The 11,834-nt window shown below is 31.5% G+C and overlaps 1 protein-coding gene across 3 annotated transcripts in view; it reads left to right on the top strand.

The window, feature by feature from the left end:
• The window catches only part of LOC106465484 (nuclear distribution protein nudE homolog 1-like), a 32,321-nt gene that overhangs the window by 18,336 nt on the left and 2,151 nt on the right, over window positions 1-11,834 (top strand). For all 3 annotated transcript variants that reach the window (XM_013925713.2, XM_022393396.1, XM_022393395.1), the window contains 5 exons: window positions 5,724-5,872; window positions 6,826-6,871; window positions 8,121-8,211; window positions 9,136-9,297; window positions 11,414-11,502. In XM_013925713.2, the coding sequence (XP_013781167.1) occupies window positions 5,724-5,872; window positions 6,826-6,871; window positions 8,121-8,211; window positions 9,136-9,297; window positions 11,414-11,502 (537 nt within the window). The remainder of the gene's footprint in view (window positions 1-5,723; window positions 5,873-6,825; window positions 6,872-8,120; window positions 8,212-9,135; window positions 9,298-11,413; window positions 11,503-11,834) is intronic.

The following is an 11,834-nucleotide window of genomic DNA, read 5'->3' as shown; positions in this document are numbered from 1 at the left end:
GGACTAAATAAATATATATATATATATAATATATATATATATTATATTAATATTAATTAATTTCTATTGAACGCGGTGCATGAAACAGAAAAATATTCCATTTTGCTTAGAATATTAGTGTTTCCATCCATTTTGTTTGTCATTTCGTATTGTAACAAGTAAAAACAACTACTTTTGCAATATGTGCAATATATGAATGATTTAAAAACAAGTCGGTAATTTTAGGATTTAATTTGGCGTGACATCTACTTTGCTATGAAAGATGAAAGTGAATTTTCTATAAAGGAGAAAAAATGTGATATTTTTTAAATAAATCTGAGCCATCATTCATACAGTTTGTATAAAAATAACTCTTCGTCACTACTGTGTTAGCATGAGTGGGATGTATCCTCTTGTTAGTGACGAGTTTTTTGTTTGTTTATTTCTATTATGTTGAATGGATTCTGTCATATCTGTTATAAAGTTTTCCTATGTTTTGTGAACGTATTTGAAACATTATAACAAAGGTTGTTCGAGATCTATGATAACAGTTTGCATTGCCACCTGCTGCTAATTATCCCTTTAGCATAGGACTTCAAACATTAAAAGATCTCTAACCACTGGTTGTAACTTAGCTGGAGTGTACTTATAAACTTGCAAGTGCAGATGGCATCAGAAATTGAGGGTTACGTTACAGAACTTTCGATCACAAAGTTATCTTTGAAAATATAAGGGAGATAATTGTAGTGCTAAATTATATCGGTAAAGCGTGGGAAGATGTGTTTCTTTTAAGGAAAAAAAGGCCTAACTTTCATGTGGTGACTGTATGGGGATAGTAGTTAAACTTGTAACAGGAAGTAACCGCATAGTAACAAATTGTAGCTAAAGTAAGAACCTCTTTTAAAATAGTAATTAAGATAATTCATAGGAAGAGAGAGAGCAGTTGTACGAGAGCTTGTGTGTCATCAAATTGAACGAAGTATATTTAAAGTTTGATGTATACAGAAAGTTTGGTCAGTTGTCATGCCAATGGTTCAATACTTCAGAAACGGAACAGAACATGCTTGCGAAAGTTTTTCTGACGGATTTATAATGGCTGCAGATTATAGCTCTGATTATAAGTTTAAACCTCCAGGGAGAGTTGCAAAGAAAAAGAGAAAACGATTTGAGCTATAAATGCCATTAGGCTAATGTGATAGATCCATGTACTGTGAATTCTTCCAGTTTTATGGATTGGATGCCAGCAAGATACAGCTCCATCTGGACAATGCATCCATCCAATTATCGAGATTAACATCCTCGTAAGATGCAACAAATACTAACGAGAATTATTTCCGTACCATTCTCAAACTTCTTACATAATGGGATTTGGAAAGCATGTAAAGGAGGGGGGGGGGGGTAGGAACATCTGAATGTGTTGTGCAAAATCCGCCTGCAGTAAAAAGTACGTCGTAGTCAGCAATAAGGAACATAGCCAGTGTTCCCTCTAATCAAGTGTCGCACACTTCATTATTTCAGCCGCGCACATCCTCAGTAATGGTGAGGAGTCTCAACACGTTGAAGGCTTTAATGACCCTGGCAGTCGATAGGCCTAAAGCACAAATAGCCAACTGGTAGCATTGCGAAGCGGCCTAATAATCCAATAGGGTCGGTGGTCTGAAAATCCCTCCCTCCCCTTAAAAAAAAAAAACACTGGTAGCGCACATTTGCACATTGCCTTGATACTAGTGCACATGACAAAATTCATTCCGCACATGGATTGAAAAAAATTAGAGAGAAATTTGGCATGACACATAACATCAAGGTAGTGGAAGAAGGAGGATGTAAGGCTTAGGCACTTGTATTGTTATCACAGGTAAATAACACCTCTGTGGGTAAATGTGCATCAACATCATATTAAACAACAGTTGAGAAATTTTACAAAAATACCTGTTTTGGCAGTGAAGTGGGTTGGTTTTAATTGTGTCTGTTCATTATTTTGATACTCGTGATATCAATTCAGTAATCTAAACGAATGAACAAGAAAATACATTTTGTTTACATTTCAGTTATTTGTCTTTTTATAGTTTTGTCTCTCCTACTTCTCGTTAAGGCATCATTTGACCAGTCTTGTGATATTTGATATAACACTTAAGGCATCATTTGACCAGTCTTGTGATATTTGATATAACACTTCTCGGTTGTGTTACAGGAAGGTAATTATAAACAGTGGTTTTGTGCTGAATGTTATAATGTTGGATCCCTGCCAAAATTTATCAGACGCGTGACTTAACCATCAGGGTAAAAATTTCACATTCAAAACCTAATTTTCATTTTTGCGAGTCTGTTTTAAACAAAGAAAATATACGGAGTAGGCTACTAATAACACAGGCTTGCGAATTTAAACTTCATGAAAGTTGTTTTAGTTTTAATAACGAATTTTCCATAATTCAGCTACGGAGATTTCGAAAATAATATTAATTTTTTTCTGTTACCTTAAGATTTTTTTTACAAATCGAGAAGAAGAAAACTTACTTAGATCAAATTTACCACAAATATAACATATGTTTGGGTCATTTACACAACCTCTTGTTGCCATAGCGATGAATAAATAATATTGGTGTGATTCTCGTTGGTTGTAGAACGATCGATAAGACTCCCGTCGCGATTGGTCTAGAGAAATCTATAGCCAATGGTTGTCAAGATTTTAAGCATAACAAAATGTGACCCAATATCAATGAAAATGATTCAGTTATGTAAAAGTACATATGACGTTTTGTGAAAAATGTGTACGTGATGGAGAAAAATGGATATCATTTTCGGATTCAGCGTACAGGAATACTGTAGAACATGCACAAATTTTAAGACAATAAAACCATAGCAAGCCTGTGTTATTTGAGACTACTTATATTACAACTAAACTTAATACTGTTATATTACACGTAACTGAACTTCCTCTGATTTAAGTAACAAGATAAAACAAAGAAAACAAACTGGATTTCCTAGAAAAACCACGAACATTAAAACAAGTTTTTAAAGCGCATATCTTATTACTTTACTATATTTCTAACTGCTACATTGACAGCTTTGACTTTTATAATACTTCAAACATTGTGCTGCCAACTCGAATAACTTTTTTTAAACAAGGCAACATTCGTTGTATACTATGTAAATAAGAAGCTATTTAAAATGTGGACGTTTTAAACACACCATATAATTTATTTGTGTATAGAAGCACGTAATGTAAAATGTAATTTATTAACGGTTTAATATCATATTTGTGTGTTTCAATAATCATGTGGGGTATGACTAAAACATTTCACCATTTCAACACTGACACCTGCTCTTGAGACGGAGCGGTCACACGGTACGTCCGAGAGAGACTGACATATTGAAGTTTGGTTGGTCTGAGAGAGCTCTCCCAGTGAACAGGGATGTCACAAACAGACAGAATATTCTGTAACGTTTATAAACTGAATAACGTAATTTATTACACATTTTTAGTTTTTGAAGTCCTAATTTCACGTTGCTCCAGCGGTACTACACCCCTAATTATAAGTTACTATAAAAACTCAAAACTATCACTTTACAATTTAATCAAGTTGATCCAATGTGTTATTTTTATTTATTTTATTTATTTATTTTTTGTTTATTAGGAAAATGATACATTTATCAGGTGATGATGTTCTTAATCCCGTTTTTGTTTTTTTTAATAGTACAATTTACCTCGTAATTTGAAAGAGATCTGACATGCCGATTGTTGGTTAGACTTTGTACTTATATTTAGTCATATTTCATATAAAAATAAATTTTCAAACATATTAATAACAAAATACATCAATGACGGCATAAATAGTTCCTTCTATACAGTAAAATAATATTAAAATAAAAGATGTACAAGTTATTAACTCCGTTAATAAAATCGATGGTATATTAACGAACTGTTTCTTAACAACAGAAAACTGTAAATATTGCAGGGCGGACGGTGTGTGTGTGGAGTGAAAATGGATAATGTTTGATAGGAAGTGTTCGATAAACGATGAATACAACCTATATCTTCTGTATTCTATTTAATACAGAGGCGGTACTTACAAGGTCAATATCATTAGGGCGTGACTACTTAAGCCCTGGGTGAGAAGTTTAATTCAGACGTTTATCGTACTGCCTTTCACCCCCAGGGCTGGATAGGTTTTGCTGTGGCTGTCGATTTCCGAAAGTAACCGCATACAAATGGGTTAGACTTTTAAACTAATAACAGAACGAAATTAGGACATTGGTTCACACTGGGAGGGAGGGGGTAATATCCTCCTTAATATATTTAATGTTATTGTACTCATTGCGTCTTTAGGGCTTAATTTTTCCTTTCTAATTTTTGGGGATTTTTATAGCTTTCGGGTTTTTGTCCTCTTTTCAATACTTGTTGTTGTTTTTTTAACTTTATTCTGTTATTTGTTACTACTTTCTAGTTCGTGATTATTAAATTTATTTTGGTCCAATTATTCTGAGATTTAAATAACAGTTAAAAACAATCGTAAATCAATCACAAATAATTTATTTAATCACCCGGCAGGCGCTTTTCTCGCTGGTCAACGACAGGAACCCACGCTTTTCCTCATATCGCTAATATAGGTCACGTAAAAAGTGGAACATGTCGATGCCTGCAGGGTCAGGTCTGAATATTGCCAAAAAATTAGGGAAATAGGTGCTCAAAGGTATAATTATGTTACTAGTTATGATATCAATACATGTATCCTCACCAGCCTTATTAGCTATAAAACTAGTAGATTATATTATGCTTTGGACTAATGTCCCCGACTTTAATATATTTTTATATCTCTTTGTAAACAACAACATTTGTTTCTGAAGAAGAGTATGTGCCATTACGTAGTGTTTATTTACGTTAATGTTATTATGGGATGAACAGGTTAGTTACCATCATTATTGGTACGTTCCACATAGTGACGAGTTTTTGCTGGTACACATTGAAGACTTTGAACAGAATTATTTAGATGTGTATTTACATAATGAAATCCTGAAGTGTTATTCCAGGTTACTGATCCATAAATTGTGATACAAATGTATAAAACAATGATTTTATAGCATTGTTAGGTTTTGTAAACTGATGTATGTTATTTCTTAACGTATTTACAAACACTAATAGATACAAGTTTGACTATGTCATTCATGTGTCTCAATGAACTTGTAGAGGGAAAAAAAAAACCCTATTAGAACCTCATTTTAATGTGGAAAATATGTTTTGTGTTAGACAGTTTAGATTGAAATTAATGTTGAGTTTGATCTGTAGGGAAATAAAAGTGTTATTGATGTTTGCTGTTTATTTACATTTCAATATATTATAGTGTCTACATTTGATGTATTTTTCCCACTTAACAAAATAGTTAATATTGACATAGTTAGTTTGGCTTACTTACAAATATATATAACTGATAATAAAGGTGTCATTAGCTTCATTTTAAATACAAATCCTATTTGAATTAAGTCAATGCTAATTAAACACAATCGTAAATTTTTTATGAAATATCTGCTTGGCAATCTTTGGTGAGGGACAAAAAGTGCTTGAAAATGTTTTCCCTAACCAAAGATCTCCAGAGGATTGTATATAAAAGTTTTCATCTATTACATCTGCTACGTTGTAACTATCTAATTGTTTTCTGTTGTTTCTGTTAATTAAAATATCATTATGTTTTCAATATCTACACTCCAGTAGTGAATAACAAAAGTTATTCATGTATTTCCATAATCAGGAGAAATTGGACATGAGTCACCAGGAGGGTTTTAGACAGATTAATAACCTCCAACAAGAAGTGTCCACTCTCAAAGCTGAAAAGGAAGATCTCATAAAATATGTCCGGAAGCTTGAACAGGCTAATGACGATCTTGAACGAGGAAAGAGGTAGGTAGAATTACTTTGATAGTAAAGGAAATAGTTTATTAGTTAGCATGCCAGTAAACGGGCCTTAACCGTAAGTTTTGAAGGAAACGGCAGCTAGTTTTTGTTGTTTTTTTTTCTATTAGATTTGGAATTGCTATTAGCAGCAACATTATTTTTTCTAAAACTTAACTTCAACTAGGACATAATTATTTCATTTATTAAATGTTAATATGTATATTTCCTATTAAAGTATTTCATTATTAAAAGCTACAGCTTAAATACCAAAAGCTGGTAAAGCACAAGAATCCAACACGTCTAAGGTTTATGTTAGTTATAAACAAATTAAGAGGAATGTGTAAAACAAAACTGGGAGTTTACGTGATTTCCATTTTATCATTACCTTCTGTGAGCATCCACCTTGGTCACAGTATTTCTAACCATGCTGCTGGCAAAACTACATTGCAGAGGCCAGATGATGCGAGACTAACCAGCTTGCTAATCAATTAGCAACGAGTAAAATGAGTTGAAGCTTGATCTCACCATGTCCATTTCATGATATTTAGCTTGAGTATGACACGTAGCTCAAGTGAGAGTTCGCAAAACTTGCATGTTACTGGCATGTGAAACAAACTTGTTTGAATAACTGAGAAAAGTACAACATGAAAGAAAATACAACAACGAAGCACAACCTAACAAAATAGTACTTGATGTTGACATAAAATTGTCAAAGATGGTACATTTGTAATAAAGTTTCTTCCATTAACCATTTAAGCCATCTTCAAACTTTATTTTCTAAAAAGTGGGTTCCTTATCATCATATTTATATATATATTAATGTATTTCATGGGAGAGATTTGTATTAAAAAAAATTCAATGCAGATTTTGACTGCGTGTATTTTAATTTTAAGAAACTAAAAAAAATTTATATGTTCCTTTATCATTATTTTTCAAATTTTAAATATCTTCATTTTCAGAGCAACTGTCTCATCTTTAGAAGATTTTGAAACCAAGCTTAACTTTGTAAGTAAATTTGTTATCCAAATTTCACCAACATTTTGCAATATATAGTTCCTGTGGGATTAATTGTACAATTACTGTGATAAAACAGAAGTTATTTAAGAAATTTTTTATTTCAACTGTTCTAACCACCTGGCTGACTACAGTTCAGCAAGAATTTTTTTATATTTTATATATGTATATTCTCCCTTTTTTTTTCCACAAAGTTTTGTATCCATTAAACAGTTTTTTCAGTCCCGTAACCAGACTCTATAATAATGGATTTAACAGATGTTGCACAATTTACTTAATCACTTCATGACTTATCTTGCATTCCAGAAGGTGGAATATTATTTGATATTGCTTTGATAAAAAGCTGTTATTTGTGTTAGAAGTTGTAAAAGAAATTCTTCTTTGCTTCTGCTGGGCCTCAGTATTTTGTTAACCACCATATCCCGTAGAACACTAGAAATTGCTAGCAATCCTTCATTAACTTATAAAACAAACCAACACTGTTTAGTGAAAGCTAATTTTCAGTATTAGTAGAATATTATACACACAAAAAATGATACAACTGTATTAAAATCATTTAAACGTAGTATGGATTATTATATAAAACAGAAAAGTTGGTGCTGTTCTATTTCCTTACACTTGAGTTTCCATGTGTTTTCTTGCAATAAAGATTTAGTTGTAGATTTAAAAAGTCATCTTGAATTTATCATAACTAAGACTCTAAGACTAAGTAGGCTAGTTACTGTATGTGATGTCACTAACTGCCAGTAATCATCATCATGAGTAGGCTAGTTACTGTATGTGATGTCATTAACTGCCAATAATCATCATGAATAGGCTAGTTACTGTGTTGGATATCACTAACTGCTAATAATCATCATCATGAATAGGCTAGTTACTGTGTTGGACATCACTAACTGCCAATAATCATCATCATGAGTAGGCTAGTTACTGTGTTGGACATCACTAACTGCCAGTAATCATCACCATGAGTAGGCTAGTTACTGTGTGGGATGTCCTCTGATTAAGACAAGTTGATTGAGTAAAATGGATACAGGTGAAAACTGTAGGATAATAAAGTAACCTTATATAAGTCAGGCTTTCTTCTTAATATAATTATCCCTTAAGAGTCTTTTACACTTGGATAATAAAGTATAGGGTTTAACAAATTTTATAGTTCTTCCTGAGAGTTGAAATTATTTAGAATAATGTCTTTAATTTTGAGATGTAAATAAAACTGTTAATTCTTGTTTCATACTAGGCTATTGAGAGAAATGCTTTCCTAGAAAGTGAGCTAGATGATAAGGAAACTTTGGCAGCCATGGTTCAACGTCTGAAGGATGAAGCACGAGGTTTGTATAAATTGTGATTTGAACTCTAGGTTTTTTGTCTGTGTCTAGCTTGATTCAGTTTTCTTATGGTTACAAGTACTTAACATTTTTACATGTTATTCTCTAGTTCTTTACATTAAATTTTTTTGAATAATCCTAGGAGGTTGTGTGTTTTGTTTTTTAAGCATAAAATTCTTATTGCAAAACATGATAATAACGAATTGTGTTATTCAAATTTAAATAATGTTCTTTCTAACTACCTCTTAATAGTGATTCAAAAAGAAACTCCCCATTTGTTAATTTTCTTAAGTATACACTAGACACCAAGAAACAATAGTGAAAATATACACTGATAACAGCTGGAACCAGTGAAATAAGAGAAACTTAAGGTAAATATTCATAAGTTTATATTAACTGAATTAAATGTTCGTAAACTGGTAAGGTGTTAAGAAATTTCATGCTCTATAAAGATAACATTTATTTTGGATGTTTAAGATTCCACGTTAGGTTTAGAAAACCAATGCAAAGGAAAAAATATTCAAAAAGTCTTTGTTTAGTTATAGAGATAAGACAGTCATTAATTTGCCCTGGCATTTATTGTACTAGGAAATGTGGATTACGTTGGGGGTCATGCCTCGATGTGTTATGACAGTGTTTGTAGAACTTACTTTCTTTGTGCAGTCTTTTGATCTTTAATACAAATAATCTATATCTATACGTGTTGTTTGAAAGTTCGCATGTAATCATTTGAAGGGATATATTTTGTATTCATCATAAAACATCTGTGTTCATGCGTATAAACGTTATATTTTATTTACAATGAACTATGATAGTTATTTCTTAATTTGAGATCTGTTGTGAAAATTTGCATGGTCTATCTTTCTTTTTATAATTGTGTGTTAAAAGAAGAGGATAAAATGATACGTTAATAAATATCTCTTCCAGATCTTCGACAAGAACTACTGATTCACCAGAGTTTGAATAAACAGATTAATAATGACACTATCTGCTTTGATAATGACAGAAAGGTAAAGAAAACCATCATAGAGGTTGATTCCAATAAACTGACAACAGAAAATGAAACACAGACAACATCACCAAATAAAGGTAAGACCTTTTTCTCAGTGAAACTTATTTAAAGTTCATTTCTTGTTACATAATTATCTTCAAGTGTCAGATTAATTGCTGTGCTATACAAACCACGAACATATTAATGCATAACCAAGACAGTTTTTAAAGTACTTTTTCCAAAAATATATTACTTGACTGAAAAATATCAAGTCTTTATATATATATAAAGACTTGATGGCTTTCCTTTGCAGCTGTTGAGAGCAAGTCGTAACCTAGCACCTGAAAGCTCTGAATATGTTGAATAAATGTGAATTACTTAGCGTTCTATTCAAGTTTATAATTATATGTAAAATAGAAAAGTTTTCTTCTTTTCAGTAACTAAAGCTTAAGTTATCGGTTTCTTTTCATTAAACATTTAAAAAAAGTTTAATATTATATCAAACTTGTTGAGAGATTTTAATGAATTTCTAACACTTCCATGTCAATCTTGGTTTTGCATATTTTATTCAAGAAGTTGTTAGTTGGCCACCTCAGCCAACTAATGAAGAATCTAGAGAAACATGCTGATTGACCCTTATCTTCTCATACAATGTATTTTTCTCTAATTCATGGTGCATGTAGAATTGATAGCACTTTGCTGATTGACTACCAAGGTTTCTGACATTTGTATTTATGTATATATTTCTTTATAGTGGATAAACGAATTATTTTAAAACCTGAACTTCCTTCATCTAGACCCTCTTTTTCTAAAAATGAAATATTTTGATTCAAATGTTAAATTGTTATCTTTGTTGTTGTAATACAGTTAGTAGATCTATTCTTGTGAGTCATGTTTTCTTACATTTTTGGAGGGAAAAAAAAACTTTGACCTAGTAATATGTCAGAGTAAATTATCATTCTGTTAGAATGTTAGTACATAATACTTTTTGTGGGTGTCAAAATGTAATTAAATGCCACACCTACATTAGGTGTGCAAATGTACACATCTTAGAGATTTATTGCTTGTATTGATTTCTCTGAAGACTACCAATTGATAAAAATAGTTTTCAAAAATAACATTGATTTAGTAAATGTTTTTACTTTTACTGTATAAAATGCAACTATTCTATTAATATATTGACAAATCTGTCCATGAATTTAAGAAATAATCATGTTTTTGAACATATAGAAAGGTTTGAGAGTAAAAAACAAAAAAATGAAATTTTTGGCACAATAAAAGTTAAATATTATAGGTTACAGCCAACTAGTTTTGGCAGCAGAGTTACCATCATCAGGGCTAGTATCTACTGTGATGATGGTAACATTATTACCAAAACTATTCTGCTGTAACTTGTAATAAAGGTCTTACCTTTCATTGTGCGAAAAAACCTCAGTTTTTTGTGTTTATTACTGTTCATGTAATAGCACAATGTGCCTGATCAGATTTTATGTAGAAAGCCTGTTTGTTTTTAATAATAGTTTGTATATATTTTATGAAAAGTCACAACTATCAGGAGTGTGAAATACATTTAGTTTTATTGTTCTTGTTGATTATTTTAACCTCAGAATTACAGGTCAGGTCCATATACATTTTCCTAAGTTAGTTATGAACCAAATTGCCTGTGAACTCATTATTTTGTTTATTAGAGAGTACCTATTAGTTTCCCTAATTATTGCTGCAGTCTACTTTGTATGTTACACTTTTTTTGTGTGTTTAGTTCCATACACCAAGTGTTGTAACAGGCAAAAACAAAACTACTCAATATGATTCACTATAATATACCCCACACCAATAGTAAGTGTTATAAAAATACTGTTGTAGTCTCTGAGTTAAGGATTAGTTAATTGTAGTTATCAAAAATATCACAAGTTCCTCTGGAAATTTTTTACTTTGAAAATGCAAAGTCAACTATTCTGTTAATTCATTGTCCAAATATGTTACAAGTACTAAAATAATAATACAAATAATGTTCCTCGGGCATATATATTCCCCTCTCCCTCCCCCCATGGCTTAACGGTAAGTTTGAATGCTTATAACAGTAATAACCGGATTTTGATACCCATGTGAACACAGCATGGATAAAGTAAGGCTATAGTTTTTATGGAACATTCACACATGTATAGTTTTGTACTTCAGCTGTTGAAATAACTATTCTCCCCTCCTCCCTTGCAGTTTTGCAGTCTGCTGGTCATACTCCACTGACTCCTTCAGCTAGAATATCTGCTCTCAACATTGTTGGAGATTTGCTGAGAAAAGTTGGGGTAAGCTCTCCTCTTTGTTTTTATGTATAGATACATGCGCATGACCTGGTAATGTGCAAGATTATTATTTTCACCTGTCAAATAAGATGTTTTTTTTTCTTTATTGAAAATTCTCTTTCTGAACTCGTGTGAAGGTTTTTTTCAAAGAAATATTTGAAAAGGGCAGAGTGAGAAACACCTTAATCTTTGCCTAAAGATAATTGTACTGTTTGTAATGATATAATCAGAAAGAATTCCATAAAGTGTTGGTTTTTGATAATTCTGGGAATTCTTTAAAAATTTTTTCTTTTATTTATTATATGTTTTTTTTTTAGTTTAATAAGTAGGACGAA

This window comes from Limulus polyphemus, unplaced genomic scaffold (genome assembly GCF_000517525.1).
Source record: "Limulus polyphemus unplaced genomic scaffold, Limulus_polyphemus-2.1.2 Scaffold1959, whole genome shotgun sequence".
In the NCBI taxonomy this organism is placed as follows: Eukaryota; Metazoa; Arthropoda; class Merostomata; order Xiphosura; family Limulidae; genus Limulus; species Limulus polyphemus.
Note: the sequence above shows the minus strand (reverse complement) of the source record. Positions and strands in the feature narration are given on the sequence as shown.